The 22,663-nt window shown below is 39.1% G+C and overlaps 1 protein-coding gene across 1 annotated transcript in view; it reads left to right on the top strand.

Moving 5' to 3' along the window:
- Window positions 1–22,663, top strand: part of CFAP58 (cilia and flagella associated protein 58) — a 70,423-nt gene that overhangs the window by 36,424 nt on the left and 11,336 nt on the right. Inside the window, exons 12-16 of the mRNA XM_026069670.1 lie at window positions 1,407–1,553; window positions 5,076–5,216; window positions 5,575–5,798; window positions 7,607–7,718; window positions 10,078–10,182. Of these exons, the coding sequence (XP_025925455.1) occupies window positions 1,407–1,553; window positions 5,076–5,216; window positions 5,575–5,798; window positions 7,607–7,718; window positions 10,078–10,182 (729 nt within the window). The remainder of the gene's footprint in view (window positions 1–1,406; window positions 1,554–5,075; window positions 5,217–5,574; window positions 5,799–7,606; window positions 7,719–10,077; window positions 10,183–22,663) is intronic.

Here is a 22,663-nt window from a genome sequence, read left to right as displayed (position 1 = left end):
GTTTAAGCAAGTTGATTAGGAAACCTATTTGCAAAAATTGTGTGTTCTTCTTATTCTTCGCTGAATACAGAAATAGGACTGTACTTGGGTATGTATCTGGGCACCAGATTTTAAATATCTCTTTGTCCTTTCATAGTATTGAATAGGTTTATAGGCTATCTAGCAAAGATTGCTTTTAATATGACTTTTGCATTCACAGGAGTGATTGAACATGCAGACAGGTGRGCCTAGCAGTATATTTGTTACATGTATTTCTGGTTCATTTAATTGACTGTATATGGGCCAAATAAGTGTGGAATCCACGGATTTTGTTTTTGAGGGATGTCAAGCTATCCACTAGTAATCAGTAGTGTAATGTTAGTTTCTCAGTACCATTTGTTGAGAGTGCCATGACTCATGATCTTAACTTTGTTAAGTATTTCATGCAAGAAAACGTCGCTCGCTTATCGAGTAAATCCAAATCTGTGGTGGGTAGTGCTGAAAGGGATTTAAGCTAACCYGATTTTGTACTGAAACCGACTGTATTCACACAAATGGTTATGATGTCTTCTCTGCRAGGTAGTCGCCTCTGGCAGAGGAGTAGTAGTTTTGAAAGCTGCTTCCACTTGATCTACAAGAGCTGTCTGTTTGTGCATTGAATTTGTTAGCTTCCATTTCATGTCACAATCCATGTAATCACTGGAATAAGTCCAAAAAGTTTCTTAGTGTTGTACTGGCAGGCACCTCTGTGCTCTGAGTAGAAGTAGTCTTAGTGACCTGCAGTGTTATCTGGCCTATTGCTCTATGTTTTGAGCCTGAAGTATGTGCTAAGTGTTCCCCCATCAGGGACTTTTCTATCTCTGAACACATTCTTTCCTCTAAAATGCAAGATAGCACATAAAGGGTGGCAAAATGAAGATAGGTGTTTGCTACACTCACTTGCAGGCAGGTAGGTATCTTGCACATGGGTACTTTCATTTGCACAAGCCCAGCTTCTCCCCAAACATTTGTGCACAACTGTACACAAATGTTTTGAAAAACACATTACTAGAAGCATGAAAATAGATGGATAGGATCAGAATATTGTTATTAATTTGGATTGACTGCTAGTTCTTATTATGTGTCTGGTACTTTAAATAAAATGGCTTATTATACTCATTGTTAGTGATCATTATTGTTGTCAATGTGCCTTTTAAAGGCCTGTTTACTGCAATGTCATGCTAGCATAAACAGCAAATTATCAATTAATGAAATTGTTTTGTTCTTTTGCATTAGAAAGTAATGTCTTGTGATAAGTACAGCGTAACTGCTCTCAAGCACTGTGGTCACTTTCTGATGTCAAAATAACCTGAACTCCCAAGCACAAAGTTACTCTTTTTTTTCTTTTTTTTGATCCCTCTTTGTGATCACACGTTCTATCCCATTAGGATGAGATAGCAGAAATGAAGAAAAAAATGAAAACTATGACGCATCAGGTGGATCAGCTGAAGGAGGAGATAACAGCCAAAGAAGCAGCCCTCGTGAAAGCACATCTAGAACAGCAGCGAACAGAGAAGGAGAAGGAATCGTTGAAGGTCAGAGCCCTTACACATGCACCGTCTTACAAAGGATGGTTTCCAGGACTCTTTGGGAAAGAAGCAACATGACTGCACAGACTGCATCATATTCTTAGTCTGTGGCAGTTGCTTTGTGGTATTATAAAAATTATTCTGTCACTGAAGCATAAACTCTCAGTACCCTTTAGAGGTATTAGTTAAACAAATCTTCCATGTATCTGACAAATTTAACCTCTGCCAATAATTATAGTCAGGAAGGTCCTGGTTTAACTGTTGGAATCTTTAAGTCTCTTTGAAGAACTAAAAGTTCCATTTTGAGTGCAGAAATGTGGATTTTTGGGGTAGTCTGATTGTAGCACTTTTCAGTGCCCTTCAGTGCCTTTAAGGGGCTTCAGCCCCTTAAAATTCCGGTTTTCATCTTTTAACCTTTTCTCTCTGCTGCTTKTAAGTGCTGACCCCATTATACTGTATTTCTCAACCCTGTATTTCTGTGTGACTAACAAGCATTAATCTCCTGGGAGTTAGGTAGTGTCTTCCAGTAGGTGCACAGAAAGAAAGTTATTTTGCTATTGTGTATCATATAAAGAAACAAAAATCTGTTTTAAATCAAAGGAAATCTGAGCTTTATGCTCTGTTTCTTTTTTTCAGCACTGGCTGCAGCTCCTCCTTGGATGAGCTATTAGATTTGTGTTGATATCTTAACTCAATTTGCTGCTCTCTCCAAAGATTTAAGGAGTTGGAATGTCCACAGCAGCTCATTTTTCTCTTCCCTTAGCAGTAGAAAAAAGCCCAAGAACAGCAAACAAACCAACCCCCCAAAACCCAACAATCCCCAACCACTTTCCACAATGTTTTCTTTTGTCAATTTTTTGGTATGCTCCAATTACTCCCCAGGTTTTCAGCCCCTCTCAGCACAGTGCAGTTATGACAAGATGTCAATAGAGCTTTGTAAAAAGGTGATGAATTTAGGTTCTTCTACCTGATCTGTCTCAGAGTTGTTCCATCAGTGATAGAGAAGTCAAACAGTGTCTCATTTTCTGTGTGCAGCTTTCTGCCTTAACTCGCCCCCAATTCTGTCTCATCACCTCAGAACTGTCTGCCAGCACTTTGACAAACACATGATTGCTACATGCTTTACCCGCTCAATTATTCACTAGCAGGTATGTCCATGGACTGACATCACATTAGTGACTAGCTTTAGGGCCTTGTGGTCTTTCACCTGAGTGTCTCTGCTGAATGCTAAAGCAGAGGAGAATACAAAGAGGGGACTGATTGGCACAGGCACCAAAGAACCCAATTATTTGTGTAGCAAGCCAGCTTCAATTTGTCCTGTTTGCGCTGATGTGAAGGAAGCAAGCTTTTCCTGGGAAATCAGTTTAAAGGACGYGCTAAAGCACAGAGGACTGAGGAGTGAGATTGTACACACATTGGGTTTATGCTTGGCTTAGCTGGTGTAAGTGTCTTAAAAATGTGTAATCATGATAAGTGAAACGTCCAAGCTCCATTAAAGCCAATACAATACTATCTTTTGGTTTCATTTGGCCACAATACAGGTTTRCAGATCAGGCTGGTTTGGCAAAACATCCAAATGTTGAAAAGTACGAATCTGAAAGCTGTAAGAACTGCAGTCCTCCAGGTTTCAGCTGCTGTCAAGGGTTTTCTGTATATTTTGCGTTCATGGATGTGGGKTTTTTTTAGCATTTTCCAGAAATCTGAATGTAAAACCTTTGAATTATTATTATTTCAACATTCTGTATTCAGCCCCAATTATACCTTTTATAAAATTTGTATTTTCCTCCTACCTCTTGAACAAATACAAAAAACCCTTCACTTTCTTGAATGCTTCAGAACCTAAACAAGGGTTTGTTTTGAATTTGTTCTGAGATGTTGGCATGGATCCCATATAGATTCTTCTTTCTTGCTGAATGTTCTTCAGTTCTAACAAACTCTCTGAACCAACTTCAAGTGAGCTGTGCTGATTTACAGGAGCCTCAGACCTGACCCTTTTTCTGCTTGTATGGTAACCGTGTGTATATTCTTTTCCTTTTCCTTTACCTAATGTACACAGATGCTGGTACTATATGTAGTTTTTAGCATGACTAATTTCACTCAGAGTCCTGTTAGTTTGTGGGACCCTTGTGTAGCTAAAAGTATTTATATTCTTTACTGTACAAGACAGTTCAGATTTATATTAACTTAATGCATTCCACTGAGGAGATTTGTTTATATCAGTGTTTGCTGCCAACATCTAATGCCACATCTTGTTTACGACTCATATTTTTTGTGACATAAGGAGAACATAGAATTTTAATATATTAAAAAAATATTATCCAGCAATGCCAAATGCGTGAGCAGTTTTACATTTGTAGACAGCTTTTGCACGCTGTTGATTGCATTTCAAKATGAAGTGGTTTGCATTTTTGTTTGGCTGATGGATTCTGATGAACAGCCAACACTGAGTAAGAGAGATATGACTGTTGCACATATGGGAAAATGAGTTTTATTAAAGAAAACAAGGATGGAATAAGGTATTTTATTATGACAATGGAACGGTTTCTGCCTTGAATCATTGTTTTTTGCAGGTGCAGCCTTCATCACAGCCTCATTCTTTCAGCATTGGATGATGCTCTTTCTCAAAAGGCAGCTTGAACATCACCCTTTATGAGGGTCAGAGTTGTAGCACTTTTTCTTTTGTTTATATCAAGGGTTAAAAGTTTTTATATCTACGTCAGCTAGTTCCATCTTGGCTGTAGCTAATTGCAATGCTGGAAATCCCTAATAATCCAACAGGACCTTATTATTTTTTCTCCCAATAACATCTCTTGAATTTTAGAGTTCATGACAGTAAGCTAGAATTACTGGGCAAATTCCGGTCTAAATTTAATTTAGTGGGGTGCAAACACTGTTACACTGCATTACTTCTTCTTTGCTTAGATGCAGCCCCTCTTTTTCTAGTCGTCTTCTTCCACCCTCCAAACTAAAAAATTGCTAAAGCTGTKTAATTTTGCCCTTCCATGCCTGGTTGCCATCTTCTCCCCCAATTCTCGTATTCCAGTCTGAAGCCTGTTCTGAGTTGATGCTAATTAGTGTTAGATATCATAAATTGTTGTTCTCTCCAGCTAGGGCAGCTATCCTTTCTCACATCCCAGACTGTCTTTGAACTCATTTCTACTAGTTTTTCATGACAGAGTATCAATTCCATGGAAAAACTTTCCAAATATGACCTCTTCAATTTTTCTTTATTTTTATTATAGGAGATGCATTTGAATTACAACTTGAGCCATTATCACAGATAAAAATCCTTCCAATTTCTCTTGTGTATAACACAACAACATAAAAATACTATTTACAACATTTCTTTCTGGGTTTTYGTGCTTGCTTATCTTAGTGATTTGTTCTCAAAAACAAGCAAAATATGTATCTCTCAGGGAACTAAATAAATGTATGAGGTTCTATTTAAATCCTAACTCTTAATCTCAGGTTTATAGAATGGGAAATTGTTACTAGGCACAGGATGCTTATATTCTTTTACTCCATCAGGCTGAACTGCTTAAGATGAAACAACAAGCTGTGGAGACCAAAAACTTTATAGACAAACAGGAGGCAGAAGAGAGAAAGCTCCTGAAAATTATTGCTGAGGCTGATGCTGAGAGGCTGAAGCAAAAGAGGGAATTTGACCAGGTAGGAATCTCTAGTTTGATTTTTCCAACACACGGCATCAGTCTTCTGTCCCTCGTTCCTCCAACATATTTTTTAAGGGCTAGATCCTCAGCTACTGTAAGTGCGATACTACTAAATCTTCATAGTTCCATTGAAATAAAAATGTTAAAGTGTTGGAATGAATGGAATAATGTAGTTTACACCAGAGGTGACTGAACTGTTATAGGTGAAGCTGTAGGTCCTTGCCAATCTTTCTTTCACTAATGACAATGAAACCCCTTAATGCAAGTGCCTTTGACTGATGCAGATATGGTCACAATGCGTTGAGATTGCACTGAGGACCTGTAATTGAGTTTATTGCTTTGCGCTGAGTCCTTAGGTTATCAGCGAGAGAGATATCCTAGGATCCCAGCTTGTTCGGCGCAACGATGAGCTGGCTCTGCTCTATGAAAAGATCAAAATCCAGCAGTCCATCTTAAACAAGGGAGAGACCCAGTACCGACAGAGAATGGAAGACATCCGGCTCCTCAAGCTGGAGATCAAAAAACTTCGGCGTGAGAAGGGAATACTTGGCAAGAGTGTAGCTAATGTGGAGGAACTCAGGTAGAAAAACTGAYTGAATACATTCCATAGTGACTGCAGCCATGGTGCTGCATTTGAGACAGATGAGAGAACTTGTTTCATGCATGGTAAAGACTTATATCAACAAATTTTATACCTTGGAGAAGGGGATTATATGAGCTGACCTCAAACACAGGCTGGTTTAAGTTCATGTACCAAGTGATTGGTGATTAAGAGAATTAAAAAATAAGGAGGAGGAAAGAAGGGAAAAAGACATCTTGGACAAAGCTGAAATAGTTTCCACATTTCACCTTGTAACGTGAGTTACTAGCTACAGAACAAACTTGACAGACAGCAGCAGAAAAGGTGTTCATAGTTCAATGACCTACTTAGTGGTACCTAGGGCCCACATTAGTGAAACTGCTTTTTATTAGGCAGTCCTCAGAGGATGGGGAACACTTGACATATTTATAACACACCCCTACACATTTTCAGAGCTCTCTCCTTCGAGATTTATATGTAGACTTACTCTCTGAGAGAGATTTAGTTAAATTTTCATTGAAGGTTGTGTTTCTTTAGAACAGAAGTTTAATAGCCCCAAACTGATTTATCTCCTCCTACTCTGGCTTAATGCTTCCCTTCTTTTTTTAACCTTCCCATACCTGAGGCATATTCTTTGCTGCCAGGAAGCTGTTTCCATTTTCTGTAGAATTAGTCTTGGTTTGTAAGGAGAGTCAGTTGTGTTTTCAGCAGATAACTGTCAAACTAATTCTATGTAGCTATCACCATTTGGGGTGAGATTTTTAGCTGAACTATATCAGTATAATTCTGTGGCTTTCACTAGAGCAAATTAACCTCAGTCGATGGTCAGTCCCCTTGACTCCAGTGGAGTTATGCCAGTTTGATTTGGGGTAATAGAAAACAGAACTGGGCATGAAACATTAGCACTTGCGGTTCTCATTGACTGACTGCAAACAGGAATAGCATTTGAACTTGCTACCCAAATGCACTCAGCTGAAAGCCTGTTACTGTACTGAGACTCAGTGATGATATTGAAGTATAGCGCGGTGCATGCCACRATGGGGGGATCAATTCTTGCTAACTACAGCAGCAAGCCCATACTTCAATGAAGTCCAAAACCACCATGAAAACTGCCTGTCGAAAGAGTCTGTTTATCACTTGTGCTTCTAATTAGCTTTCTTGGTTTGCCAATTGGAAACATGTTTTTTTCCATTTCTATAACCTTGTCCAACCTCACAGTTAAAAAAAGGCCTTTTTTTAACTATTCCAACCTGCTCATTTAATTTTGAATTCAGCAGCAGAACACCCCTGGAGTTCCTTGAGAAGAGCTAGTAAAAGAAATCAAACTTGGGTTCTCCAAAGAATACTGTCCATCAGCCTTAGGTCCTGGAGAGTGGTTGATTCACTGAGCCATATAGATTGAAATACTTCTTTCAAACACAGCTGTAAGATTCAATACAGAGGTAACAGGGTATGACACCATGACTGTGGTTTGTCGGTTAGTTTAGATGAATTAACTGTCCTTTTGGCTTAATATACATGGAGAAATTTGGGCAGAGACATCCAGGAGGCTGTGAATTAGATTCCCTGGGAACTGCTGAACAGTCCCTTTTTTGAGTTATTATTACTAAAGTGAGTCAAGCAGTCTAACCAYGTTATATTATGGAACCAAACGTAGTGTTATTGGTGTCAGCTGTTGATTACAAGAGTCTCTTTGCCAGTGCTATAGAGCATGAGGGAATGGATTGTTAATCTTCCTATTAATGCCTTGTTCAAATTGGTGTGCTTTTGGTGTTTTTTTTTTCTTTTTGTTTTATTCTGGTCTTAAGACAGGAGGTTTATCACATGCAGAAGGAACTATTAAGGGAACGGACTCGGTGCAGAGCTTTGGAAGAAGAACTGGAGAATCCCCTGAATGTTCACAGATGGAGAAAATTAGAGGTGATGTTTCAGCATTTYGAGTTCCCAAAGCCCATATTTCTAAATCAATGACACAGCAAAAAGCCTATTTATTTTACTGTTATGGAAATTATGTGGAGGGGCAGGCAACTGAAATTTCCATAGTACCAATGGAGTGGTTAACTGCTGAATGGTCTCCTTGCACAATGCAATCAGTGTTATTTTTGTGTCACTTTCTCGATGAAAAATTGCAGAGGGATTTTCAAAGAGCTAAAGGGAATAAGAATGCGTAAGGTGAATTTAGAAGGAGGTGATTCCTTAACATGGATGAAAAGAAAGAGGATGATAGGGGAAAAGTATAATCCTACCCTCACCAATTAGGGGGAGTTATATGGGAAGAAAGCCAAGATTAGAAAGGGTCATAGAACAGGTGGAGTGGGAAATGGATAGATATGAAGTCAAAAAGGTAAGATGCATCTGTGTTATGAGGAGCCTCTACATAAACAGTGATGGGTTTCCAAAGATAACCATTCTGGGTAATAGGAGGTCAACTGTTACGTAAAACAGCAAATCTAAATCTTCACACTATTCCAACCTGCTAAATGAAGGGGAAAAATAATAAATTTATCAAGCATAGACCAAATATATGAACATCACTTAGCATCACTGGATATTTTCAGAGTAAGTCAGAGCCAGCTGAGATCTCTCTCTTGCATGGATCTCTGATCTGATGCCACTCTAGGTTACTTAGCTGCTCTGGTAAATAAGTGGTAACATGCTAGTCCCTGCAGAAGCACAGCTGAATATTTTGGTTGCACTTACTAGCATGATAGTTAATTTCTGATCTTTCTACGCTGAGCTTAAAGCTGAACAGTGTGGTGACGTTTTCTTGTGGAAAGGAGATAAAATGCAGGATGCTGAACTGGGTTAAAGACATCTAGGTACAATCTCCAGCAGCTCCAGGTAACAATGGGAAATCAGGCCAGTCAGAAAATCCAGTGTTGAAGAATGAGGGTACTAAGAGACTGATAATGGGAAATGAAGTCTTTCCATTCAGGTCACTCGTTTATATTTGGAACATGGAAAGGCCAGCAGATGGCAAAATCCATGTGAAATGATCCTGATAGGGTTTTGGTTCAATTCCTAATGAACAAACATCCTCGTATCACTACAGTTGTCACAGGCTGGCACTATGTTTGGGCACCGCTGTAGAAAGATGAAGGACTGAATGGGTCATGGAGACCGAACTAATTTTTAGCCTGTTTTCTCAGGGAATGATGCCATGAGTGCTGTATGTGCATCTGTGTTTATGGGTCCCAGTTACACTTGAATGGATTCAGTTCAGATGAAATATGACAAAGGATTGAGAGCCACAAAGATACCATGTTCCTTTTAAGTTCAAGAAAATGTGCAGTGAGAGAGACTTCACTGGAGCCTTTATTGAGGGACAGACTGCAGTATGAGTTTAATCCTTATGAGCCACCAAAGAAACCATGTGGGAGAGAGGTGTTGTGAGTCTCTGAATAGGGAAGAGCTTCAATCAGAGTTTGCTCTTCATCAGACAATAGAGGATACAATAAGAAGATACAAAGTGATGGGAAAGCAAGCTTTGCTGGGCTGCTTCTCACACAGTTATCAGTCTGTTCCTTAGAGGTTCCTTCAGATACTAATGTGTGACAAAGAATGAAAAAGGGAGAAGGAGAGATAGACATGTACTAGCTCCTGGACTATATAGGCTGTGCAGATAGAGARCAGCAGTATAGGGGCTACAGTCTGTCCCCTTTTTAAGCACTTAATTCTATTGAAGAATGAGATGCCACAAATGTGAACACTTTAAGGCCTCATAGTAATTTGTCCATGTACCTCCATAATTTCTTCCTCTTAGCTTTTCCACTAGTCCCCAAAGACTGTATTGCAGTTACACTTTTTTTGGTTCAAGAGAAAAATCTCCCTCTCCTCAATACTTACTTGAGACTGTATGAAGTTTTTGAAACACTATGCGGCACAGGCATGGCTCCATATATGTCAGTCAAGGTTTCTGCTAAAAATGATACACTGATCTCCTCTTTCTTCCCTTCCGTGTGGTTCTCCCAACCTTTGCTGGTTTGGGAATTAAACTCTTAAAGATTCCTACTTACACTGGTTGTTTTGAAAAGGATTCTCAAGGTTAATAGTGTTAAACATGAACTTTGACTGATCTTCAAAAGGGAAAGATTCCAGGTTCAGGATTGCATGTACACTTGCCTTTTTCAAACAACTTACCTTTCGCTGAGATAAAATAAAAAACCCAGCAACTCATTTTTTATTTGTCACTTTTAGACACTTAGGGTTTTCAGTTGCAAGCAAGAAACCTCAACTTTTGATGTATAATTTTTGACACTGCTTTACTCTTCTTGCCTAGGCTAGTGACCCAAGTACCTATGAGCTGATCCAGAAAATACAGAGACTGCAGAAGCAGCTTATCAGCAAGACAGGTGAAGTGATAGAAAAAGAATTGCTCCTTCAGGTACTACAGCATCATTAGTTTAGTGTATCTTATTAACATATTTGATTTACCCTGCGTTCTCTGCCTGCTCAGATGTGCTTCCAAAATGTTTAGATGCTTGACTTTTCCCTGAATTTCTTTTGCATGCCCCTAAGGTAGCTTTAGATGGCAGCACTGACTCACTGAAAAAGAACAAATAGCATCTGATTAGCTGATTTTTATACACTGGTTGCTGATATTTGGATAACTCTGCAAAATAAAATTAAAGGCTTGTTTTAGTTTATTCATGACATAGATTAGTTTTCAAGTCAGCGTTAGATTTTTGGACAGGCTTTTTTGTCCTTTTTATCATGTCTGTTTCTACTCGGACATGAAGGAAAATCCATGTTTGATTTCATTTCTGCTTGGTTTGGCTTTTGGCAGAAGGAATGCTACAGTGTGTGTGGTTTAGATATGTTGTCTGAACCATGTTTGACCTCAAGATCTTTGTGATGAACTTTGCCGAAAAATAATTATTGTGATAGCTTATCTTTTTTCCTGTATCAGATGTCCCTTAAACCCTAGTGATACCAATGAGATTTATATTGTGGAATCAAGGAGACTATCTTCCTGTGGTGCAAATTTTGTTATCAAATATAACAAAAAAAGTCTGTCTTTGGGCTTCTGGCTGAGCGTGTCAAACAGGGAAATTGTCTCCTCCCTATTTACTTTAGGGATAGCCGGAGTCTGAGTTTGGCAGCTGTAAGTATGACTTGAATGTCTTGGTTTTAAATACCCAAGCATGACTTGAAGTGTAGACTATGACCTGACGTTCATTCTGACTTGAGAAGAAGCTCAGCAGATGCTATTGAAGCAGTGTTTGTCTCTCCTTCTTTATTGTTTTGTAGGAAAAATAGATCTGCAATTTCATTTGAAGATTAGGTACAGTGTATTGTTATGCCTTTCTTGGAAAAATGTAATCTTTGTTGCATAGTGTGGAAATCATGCTATAATGGTGTCAGTAAAATAGTTTGTTAGCTTAAACAAAATGTAGCAAAAACAACTTCAATTTTTTTGTTCTTTACCCATGCATAAACCCAATTGTCTCTGTGAGATTTGTATATAGTCTCCATTGCTTATCTCGCCTTATCCTTATACTCTCATTTAGCTATTATCCCTTTTTTAAAAGTGAAGAAGTGAGGTATAGTGGTACTAAGTTGCCTGCCCTAGATCAAGTAGAAAATCTGTGACATGGTAGGTGTTTGAAGCTACGTTACTAACCATACTAACCACTGGCACAATTTTTCTGTCTATGCAGCAGTCTTTTCTATAGCAATGGTGTTTTATATTAATTTCTTAGACTTAAGCCAGAGTTTGGCTGTATGAGATTTAAGTATCATATCTAGGATTGTTAATGAGATCCTTTGTGTTCTTAATTCAGGTAAAAGTGCTGAAATAAAGTTCTTCCTCAGTGAGACTGACAGTAAAGAAAAGGCCAGAAATGCCATGCTCTGCCGTCTGTTCAGTGTATATAGGTTTCACTCTCAAAATTTCTGAGCTCTTTTCTGAATTATCAGTGTTTTTGGAGTCATACACAAAAGATTGAAATAGGGCTCTTTTGTAGAGGGAGAGTGGGTAAGGAAAGGTAACCAGAGATGGAGAAATCCCTCTGATACCCTTCCTCAAGGGCAGTACATCCTATGGGTAGGTCTTTGGCCAAGGGCTCTGAGGATCAGGGCACTATCTGAGCTTCTTCTGCTAGGTGGCTGGATAACTGTGGACAAGTCGTTTTGTTTTTCTTTGCATTGGTTTTCCTATATACGTTACACCTGCTTTGTAAAGCGTTTTCATGTCCACTAAAGAAAAAAACTCACTAGTAACTTATGGCACTGATGCTATCATATTCCAAACTCTGGTGAGAGAGAGAGAGGCTGAGAAACCCTTCCAGCAGCAGGAAACGGAGGAAGAGCAGTAGTGTTACTTTCTGGAGGGAGCTGTAGGCACCAGGAGTGTTGTTTCACCAGGTCTGCTTCTGATCCGTGTACCCATAGTGGGTACAGAGTGGGGCTTGATCCTGACAAAAATTTAAAATTATAGGAAACAGCAAAAATTTAGCTCTTATTTCTGGAAAATTTTATTTTTCTCCCCTCAGTATAATTGCCTTTGCTTAGTGAGTTTGCTCTCTGGCCAATATAACACCCAGTGTATAGAGCAGCCTTCCTCTGTAAGGTCTGATCATTCGTTTTTCTTTAATCTTGGTAAATCCCCTTGTGCTTAAAGACATTTGACACCTTGCCACCTTTTGTTATTTTTCTAAACTGCCATAGCCTCCCAACGACTGGTCTACTGTGGCTAGAAGAAATGAAGTCTTTTCTTTTTTGATTCCTGTCACCAACAGAATCTTTTTTTTATGCTACTGTGGGTAGGTGGAAGGTGATAACATGGAAATACGGAGGTCCCTTTACACTGGAGCTGTAACAGTTGTGGGCCAGCTCTCTGCTTCCAAACAGACGTGATTTTTTTTACGTGTCGCTCCTGGTAGTCTGTTCAGTTCAGTGCAGTTTCTGATCCCTTGCAGAGGCGTGGGAATTGCTTACAACTTTGCCTGTTCCTAGTTAGCGTAACCTCCCCTGTATTCAGAGTCAGAGACTGTAGGAGCTTAGGGATATAAAGTTATTAGTTCAGAGAACTACTGCTTTCTGCATGTTGTATTTGCTTGTATAAGTCACACGTCTTCACTCCCACTCCTCATCCACATTTTGCCCTGAGACAAGGGCACAGCCATTACGCATATCTGTTCCAAAACTGTCTTAATCTCGTTTGCTATACATAACAGTTTTTATGTGTGTGTGGCCGTTATTCTGGCAAATAAGTTATTTGTTGTAAGTGAAGCTTGTGAATGTCTGTGTCTGTGATTTCTCTATGTGCAGATTATGTGGCTTAAAAAAAAGCTATATGGAAAAAGCTATGTGGATTGGGTATTACTGAACATTAAAAACACCTTTGGAATTTTGAAATAACCCATGTCTGGAAGTGGTTGAGCCCAGTGTCAGCAACCTGCAGTTTGATTTGTAGGGTGTTCACCTTGCAGCATCCTCACACAGAGCCATAATGTTTGTGTAAGAAAAATAAATTCTGTTTGTATCACATGTATTGTAGCTTTGTCTTCTGACTGTTACTGCAGTCTTTTTTATAAATAATCTTTTAAAAAGCAGGTCTATACAGGGTATATTTTAGGATGAGATGGGCATATAAATGGAAATTTTTGCTAAGTAAGGATCTCAGTATATGGATTCTTGTAGAAAAGCATCTGCTTATTTCAGCTACTCCTGATGTGTGTTTGATCCTATCCTTTTCAGTTAGCTTTTTCACTATTTCTCGCCTGTTAGTTCTTTAAAAATGGTGCAGCAGTAAAAGCATCCTAGAATCCATGCTACATGATTAAAAGAATGATTCGCTACATTTCAGTCAGAAAATTTAGATTGCTGACAGTACTCTATCCAGGAGGGACACAGCTTGACTCTAAAATCCCAGACAAAAACATCTTTCTTAACCTGTCAGCAGGGCACGTTTTTTATATCAGACACTTGCTGAGATATATTGAATATGCAACATGATGAATGTTTTTTTTTTTTAGAATGACTTTTCAGAATTGAACACTTAAATAAAGGTGTAGAAAGTTGTCCCATGTTTTATAAATTATTAACTCTTTCCTTGGTTCTGATTTATATGTAGCCTATAGCCACAGCACGTTATGCTATAATCTATTGGCTCTCATACACCAAACAAGGTTGGACATCCTGAGACTTTGAAAGGTAGATGCAAAGCAGGAGGTCATACTTTCTCCTATAACTTGGGTCATACTCACAGTTGAGAGCTGCTGTGTTGATGAAAAATGCCGCTTTAAAAATCAGATCCAAAATCAAGGTCTTGAATACTTATGGTCGATAAAGATCAAATGGCTTTTTTGCCACACATAGGAAATATTATTTCAGGGTTAGCCAGCTTCCTTGTTTCAGTCATTACCTTCCGTCTGAATTTGTGCAGTTAAAAGAGAGCTTTCTTTGATTCTCTTCTACACCATTGAATAATACTGCAGTGCTTTGTGAAGAAATACAGCGCGTGTTAACCAAGGGATTTCACTGATGGGTGAAGGTCTTTGTGAACACATGTGGTATAAGCAATGTTTTGGCTTTTTGGAGACAAAGCATGTTTTATAGCCCTAAGGTATAATTATTAATAAACAGAAGTGCTCTACTGAGCAAATCTTGGAAAAAAAACAAAAGCAAACAAAAATAAAGATACTTGCTCACTCTGTATGTGGGGCAAATCCCTCATGTGACTGGAGCTCAACGGCATAATGAACAGTGATGTGCAGTAAATTCACAACATAACAGTATTACCTTGTTAGGATTATGATTAGTGTGGCTTTAGAAAATTACCCCATTAAAAGCGAATTATACTCTGCTTTATTTGTTTCATATTTAGTTCTTTCTCTTCAAAGCAAACTCCTCTAATTTGATTTTATGTCTCACTGAATGGAATTTTATTCAACTACACGTCTCAGAATGGATAACAGTGAGAAGATTCACATTTTAWGTCAGTTACCTCAGATGTCAGTCATCTCAGAAGACAGGTCGTAAACGTAAAAGAGACATGTGCAATCAAGATTGATTATGGAGGGAGGAGGGAGGCAAAGGCAGAGGGAGAAGGGATAGAGCTGCATGTTTTGTGGTGACAACTACAAAATCCCACCACCTGTGTCTCATCTAACCTTTGCATGCAGTAGTGAAAGTATTGTTCTTCTGTATACATCATTTTTTATTCAATATTTTTTAAAGCTGTGAACAATTGAAGGCCAGGACTGGGGAGTTAGGATGTGATCTTTCAAGGCTGTTAACATCTTGAGATCGTAGTTTCAGAGTGCAAGGGCAGAAGGCGTGATTAGCTCATATATCTGACTCAGAGATTACTGGCCAGATAGCATCCACACGTCCTTGTACTGAGGCAAGCTTTTTAGCAAAGTTTTAATCCCCCCGAAAGAACTGAAGGTCCCAGTGTGACAGAGAGTAGGAGAGGCAGAGGGGATACTACTGTCGCTGGCACAAATCAGCAGAGTTTCATTTCAGGTATTGCAAGATATAGGGGAAAAAAGAGTGAAAGAAACTTTCTCTGTGACCTTGGGCAAGTTACCTAGCTTTTGCATGCCTCTGCTCAGGAAAAAAGGGAATTAAAGCATTTCCACACTTCTAATGGTGTGTGAATGAGCATATTAAAAGTTGAGACATGATTCAATGCAGTAGTAACAAACGCTAGCTAAACAGTCAAAATAGGCAGATGTTTTATTCTGATTTTGCTAACTTGATAGTAGATCTGCTCTATTCTGTTTGAGATGCCTGTTGCTGTAGTGTCTGAATAGATACATAACCATCTATATTTCTCAGAGCCGGTACTATAGTTTCATAAAGAAGTCTGCTTTAGAACAGTGTGGTGCCAGGTGGGTTTATAGGTGCACACTGAAGTCAAAGAAGTCTTCTCCTGAGTAAGGGAGGAGCATTAGGACTTATTTCCATGTATTTATTATATAAAAATTGTCTATCCATTTACTATATAAAATAATGTTTTTTCAATCTCATATCATTTTTCTCTGCACAGTTCATGAGAGCCTAGCCCTCCTGAAAATCACTTCTTCCCTAGCTTGGCAGTTTCATGAAGCAGGTTTCTGCTAGGTTCTTCCTTGCTGTCACAGTGCTGAATGTAGCTTCCATTGTACAGCACATAACGCAGGAAAGTCCGGTCAAATGCTGAGTAAGAGATTTTTTGATAGACAGCCTGCTAGGGAAAGYCTACTTGAACATTTTCGGGGAATACGCTCCTATTATCTGCCTTTATTTTGGTATTCTTAAGGTCTAGTTCAGTTTTATTTTAGGTATTATCTGTGCAGCTTCAACATGGTTGAGATTTAATTTGTTCTCTCAAAGCTGGCATTCATATATTTCAGGTGCCAAGTATAGATTCTACTCAGAGTTAAGACATAACCTACTTATATGTTACATGTGGGGTAGATAGTCTGAGTTGGGGATTTTTTTGACAGAATTGTCCATTTTCATAAAAATAACTGCAATTCACTTCAGGAAACAAATGACTGTAGAAGCCTTAACAGTCTCTTTGGACCTACCCATTATTGTTTCTCTGTTGTCTTGCCTTTGGAGAGATTTTAGTAGAGGTAGTTTGGGAGACTGCTTTGTATGCACTGAAATTTACAGGTGAACTGTAAAATCCACTGCCAAAATACGATCCTTTCTGTACTGCTCCTTTATTATTTATATATAAAATTGGCCTTTTGAAGGGGTTTTTCCATCCAAAAATAAAAAAAGAGGTTTTCTTTTTGKCTTTTTACACATTAGTAGGACCGGGCTCTTTTCTGCCTCTATTTCCCGAAGGATTTTACTTCCTCTGGAAGCCCTGGATTAGTGCCCTATCTTGAGGCTGAAGCCAGCAGTTTTATCAGCCCTCAATTAAAGGGGTGAGTATATTGAGCTTTTAGGCCTTTTCTACCCTTAAAACTACCATTCCTGCTGGCAAAAAAAGTCCTTTTTCTGGTTTAGCTTACACCAGCTCCTGAAGGAAATAAACTATGTTGGCAGAAGACTTTTTTGCCAGTATTATTGCATCTAATTGCATAGCCAAGTAGCTGGCATAGCCATGTCAGCACGGAGAAATCACACCACTCACCGAGAAAGCTAAGCTGGCACAACTTTTAACCATTGATCAAATGGTTCCTGACATAAAAAAAAGCAGAAAAATGCCTTCCTCCCCTTATTAAAAAAACAAAGTGTTGTTATGTATGTTAAGGAGGAGGAGAGAGAGAGAACAGCACCTGATGGAGTGTATTTTTTGAGTTTATGATTCCAGTTCTCAGCTGGTGAACAGAATACAGAATTGAGGAATACAGTGGGGACTCAGGCCCAACGTTTACTTTTTGGTTTTCAGCTGGGTATGAATCCTAAAGAAGAAGTTTACTTCCCCAGTGGCAGACGGAGATATGCACTGGTGTATCAAAGGCACACTGTAAGAATTGCCTTGATTCAGAACTGGACTCTGAAAAGGATCAGTGTTCTTCCTTCAAATGAAAGAATAACGTGTTCCCATGAACTCTGGCTGTAGCCCAGTTCTAACCAGTGACCGACAACAGATATCTAATTACCAGTAAAATATTTTGATGCACAGCAGTCTACTGAGCTAGTGCCGTCAAATTAATTTCAGCTCAGTACCTTGGATCTGATGTGAGCTGGAGTCTCCAATGCAGTATGAAGTGACGTATGGAGGTACTTCATGCATCGAGTCATCCTTCAGGAGTACTTCTTTAGGTTCTTTCCTTCTTGTGATGTCCTTTTATTTATCCTTTTCTTGTGCTTGGAACATTCATTGCTGAACTAGGGCTTTGTTCAGGGATTTTAACTTTGCCTGTAAGTGGGAATATTGTGTATTCTAGTATTGGTGTTATCATGAAGATTAGAGTCTTTTTTGTGATTTTTTGCCTGGCATGCTGGTTTCTCAGTACCATTAGTATTTGTCTGGTCCCTTTTGTTTTGACATTGATACTCTTGTTCCAATTAATTTTTTTTTGCTTTCTCATTTGCGCTAGATACTGATTATGTATCTAGGAGGCTTCTGTGAGTGGGGTGAAACCATTCACATGCAGCAGATTTTAGGATCATTGTGTTAATTCGCTGTACAATTTATCTGGGTTTCCATGCAACCCTGTTCTGAAAGTAATCCCATTTCATGATCAGGAAGGGTTAGGGTCACCTATGTGAAGATCTGTGAGGGTCTATGCTATCTACCTGAAAGCTTTGTGTAAGCCTTAAAAATTAAATAGTGATTTGAAGATTACTCAGTTCTTGTGCTACCTCTCCACAGAAGGGAGTTAGTTTCTATTTCTGCACATTTTGAATATACTTCTTGGCTCATTAATTTATTTTAGCCCTTCTAATCTCAGTCCATCTAGAATTAGAAAATGTTCTATGCTATAGAAACTCACAGCATGATAAACTGCTCTTAAAAACATACTGACATTTACATTCTTTCCCTCCTCCCACATATGTTGCATCCCAAATGGAAGAGAATAAAGTCTTCAAAGGAAAATAGCCCCCCTCCCCCTTTTTTTTGTTTAGGGTCTGTCTGTTTAAATAGCTCTTTCAAAAACTAGGCAGGAAAGGTGATGATCAGTTTAATGGCATCAGCTGAAGATAATCAGCTGCTCTTTACAATAAGAAGATTGTTTTCCAATAAAAATAATAGTGCAAATACATCTGGCAATGGAAATGGAAGGCAAAGGAGATTACTTAGTACTCAAACAAACATTCTTGATGAAGAAATTTCTTGGTGGAAGAATCTTTGTGCAATTGCATTGCCCTCATAAACAAAACAGATTTCCCATGATAAATGGATTTGGACAGAAGCAAGATGCAAATTTATTTAAGAAGTTAGAAGAAAATGGATCAAAATAAAAACCTCTGGGGATGTGTATCTTTTTCAGGTGCTCTGATGGTGTTTTACCCAGAAATATTTTGGATGCCATTTGCAAAGATGAGGAAGTTGCAGTGAGAGTAAAAATCTCTTTGAGGTTATCAGTGGGAAACATACATGAATAGATAATCTGGTTTTAAAGTTTCTAGGAGAACTGATATATTTAGCTGAGTTGGAACTTGAAAGAGAACTCTAGTGGGTCATCAGATGCCATCCCTCCACATCATGCAAGATTGATTTAATTACACAAAACCCATCCTGGAGACATGAATGTCAAGTATAGATTTGTTTCCTGCATTTTAATACATCTCCTRCCAGTGCATGAGTTTTAGCGTGCATGGGAGAGATTGTTGGCTTTAGACACACTGCAGTTCATGGTTGTAATTTTCTTCCTACACTTCTAACCTGCTGCTGAAGTCTAGCCCTGGTGTTTCTGAAAGGCAAAGTCCAGAGGTGCTGGCTTACTTGACACGGTGCTCTTGGGAGCTTGGGAGACTGAATTTCATTTCTGTGTATCTTCCAGTTTTAGTGAACTTTGGCAACTCATGTAGTAACTGTTTGTGTCMAGCACTTTTTGAAGAATGGGAAGAGGATCACTGCCCTGTCTGGAAGCAGTATTGCAGCATAAGTATGTTGAAGATTGAACAGCACTCTAATACGGAAAGTAGGAGGCCACATAAGTATCCAGGTATCACTGTTATCTGTAATCTGCATCAGAAAAGCAAAAATCAATAGTGATCACCAAAGTATTTCCTTCAAATTCCTTGCATCTGGTTTGAATACAGAAATCCTGAGCATGGACATACTGTGTCATTAAATTCAAAATATTTTATAAAACGACCAATTCCTAAAATTCTTACTCAGACAGGATTGTCATTAGCTTAAATAATAGTTTGGTAGAATAAAGCTTGAGTAAAAAATTCAGGAATTGTTCCAGTAAATAACAAATACACTGAAAACAAACTTGTTTACTAACCTCATTGCTGTATTCAGCATGTATCTGGGAAGGAAATAAATCTGCTGTGCACCCCAGGGTAAAGTATATTAATCAACCAGTTATCTTGTTAAGGGAAAGTAAATGACTCGTTGTGCTGACTGAATACATTGCTATGCACAAAGTTTGCAGTGCTTTTAGCAATCCAATATTGACTGTCAGCCATCCAGAAGCTGTTAGAGAAGTTAAAATACCGGAGGAGTGCAGCAGCAGTGTAGCAATACGTTCGCAAGCCCATGTTGTACTGTGTGGCTCAGACCTGGCTGCAGATCTTTATTATTCACGTGTGCCCTTTGGCAGGCTTTCTTACATGGAGGCAAATGCGTTCTGCTCCTCCCGCAGCAGCAGGATATAGACAATCTACAGCGTGCCATTCAGTGGTGGTTTATTATTTTGTACATTATTTACAGAAGAAGACATTTCACAGGGACAGGCTAGGTTTTATTTATTTATTTCAAGTCTCTTGAAAGCCGAACACGAGGCACCGAGGGCGTGGGAGCCATGAATGTGGCGCAGGGCGACTCTGCCAGGCCGGGTGCACCAGCTCAGCCAGCCGCTCCCCGTCCTGCAGCTCAGAGCACGGGGCAGAGGAGCTTGAGCCTTCCTGTGCCTGGCTTAGTACGTGTAGATGTAATTTTAAACGGAGGACAACATACTTGGGCACTGAAAGTTGTTTTTATATGAATATCAGGATTCCCTCTCTCTCTCCCCTGTCTTTAGTCCTGTTTCTCTGAATTTTAAGAAACAGGCAGCGGGAGCTGACAAAGACCTGTGAGAAGTGTACCGGAGGTTAGCTCTAATTACAGTCAGAGGGAGGCCGTATCGTAAAACAGTCATGGTTTCAGAATCGCCGTGTGTGTTTCTTAGATGTGCTATTGCCTCTTAATAGGATCCAAAGTGTGACAGGAGACCGCTCTCTCGTCTCCGCGGTGCTTGGCGTATGCAGGGAGTCTCTGCTATCCTGTCAGAAAGATGTGTGTAGGCTTTGCTGCCTTGTTAGACAGGAGGCATTTGTAGGTTTAAGTGGTGGCTTGACTTTGAGACAGCTGTTCAAAGGTAGCAATTCTGGAGCACCAAAAGACTTGAAACTAAGCGCTCCCATCTTTCAAGGGAAATTTAAGGATCTGTGTCAAGCAGGTGATTAAAGAAATTTAGGTGCCTAACATTCAGGTAGGTATTTCTAGAAGCAGCTGTGTGGTTTCTCTGGCCCCCCTCAAGGTCATCTGTCAGAGGAGAGACAGAACTGAGAGCAGAAGCCAGGTCTGCTGGGAATCCCTGTCCCAAGCCTCCATCTACAGGACCAAATAATCATTAGCAGGGGAGCCTTGGTACTTCTCACTTGATTCATCTGATGTTTTTAAAGTTTAAATTGCTATTAGATAGTTAAAAGGCATAGTTTCACTGAAGTTATAATACAGAGGTTTTTAAATCAAATGGTGTAGATTTGAGGAGCAGACTTTTTTGGCTTGAAACCCTGTATGTAATAATTATTAGCTCAGTAAAGGTTTCCCACTGTTTGCCTTCTTGACTCACTCACTCAGAATATTGGATTCCTTGCTGATAAGATTTGCGTCAACCTCTGATTCTCACCCAGGACACTTTAAAACGAGTCTCCACTGGAAGATGAAACAGAGGGTTGGTTAGCGCTCGCTTCAGCCCATACTGTCAAGCCGCAGGTGTGGAAGTAGCTGGAATATTTACATGAATCCATGCCTTGCCACCAGTAATGCTCAGCTTCAGGGAATACCTCACCACATCACTTGTGTTTTATGTGTGTATATGTGTGTGTGTGTGTTCTTGTGAACACATATGAAAGAACAGGGGATAATTAATTTGTCATCTTCTGCAGTGTAAAAGATAAACACTGAGATTAGAAGAGTTACTCTGATTAACGGCTGTATAAGGTCTTGTGTATATCCATAGTAAAATGGGAATCGCTGCTGTTATTTTAGCAAGAGGCGTCCATGCCATTTTCTCCTTCTAATAGCTTGTTATCCTTGTGTGTCAGAGTTCATGGGTCTTGAAGGGAGAGGAGGATAAATAACCTATTTGATCTTCCTTTGGAAAAGAAACTGTTTTCCCACACACTTCCTAAGAAAGATGCCATAGTACCTAKCGAATAATAATAATAAGTTGCAATTGCACTTAAGCTGGAAATGTTTGTACTTTGTTGTTCCTGGAAGATGGTAATAATGTAGCATTCAACTCGTCTTGTTACAAATAAGAGTCAAGGGTGAAGACCTTAAAGATGCTCCAAGGTTTTTTTTCTCCCTAAGTTGTTTTGAAAATGCCAGTCAGTTTTGTGCAGTCTGCTCTGTGCCAAAGGAAGCAAATTTGCTCTTGAGAAGCATTATTATCAACTGCAGGGATAAGTTATCTCAGACAAGTTTCATTTAGCTCTATCTAGAGTGGTGCGAATTTCACCAAAGACAGGGAAATTGTCCCAGCCTTTCTTTCAAGTTGGTGGCAGCATTTTAACAGGAAAACCCCAAGTGTCTCATGCAATATCAGTATCGCCATAGTGAGAAAGGACTTCAGTGTCCTGTTTCAAACCTGAATTAATTTACCCAATAAGAGCCTCACACCGGAGAGTTAAAGGAGTATCTAGATGATGATAAAAATACAGGCAGTTCTGGGGAACTGCTGCTTGCAAAGGTGTTTGCTGACAGATAGGAAATAGATAAAAAACAGCAAGAGTTTTAGAAAAGTGTTTATTGGGAAAGTTCATATTGCACATTTCTCAAAATGCTGGAGGCAACTTTCTTCTATTGTTACAAAATTCGTGAAGGTTAGTGTATGCTTATTTTTTCTATGCCTCATAAAACTCTTAATCATAGATGTCCTGAGCCAACAGCTACTGTATTAGATATACACATACACACAAAAAAGCATGCTGCTTATAAAGGTAAAATGACTATGACTAAGTATATATATATATTTGTATATGTATTTAAGCCAGATTCCAGCCTCCTGTTTAACACTTCAGAACAGGGATCA

This window comes from Apteryx rowi, unplaced genomic scaffold (genome assembly GCF_003343035.1).
Source record: "Apteryx rowi isolate R43461 unplaced genomic scaffold, aptRow1 scaffold_3, whole genome shotgun sequence".
Taxonomy (NCBI): domain Eukaryota; kingdom Metazoa; phylum Chordata; class Aves; order Apterygiformes; family Apterygidae; genus Apteryx; species Apteryx rowi.
This window is presented reverse-complemented; position numbering and strand designations above follow the sequence as displayed.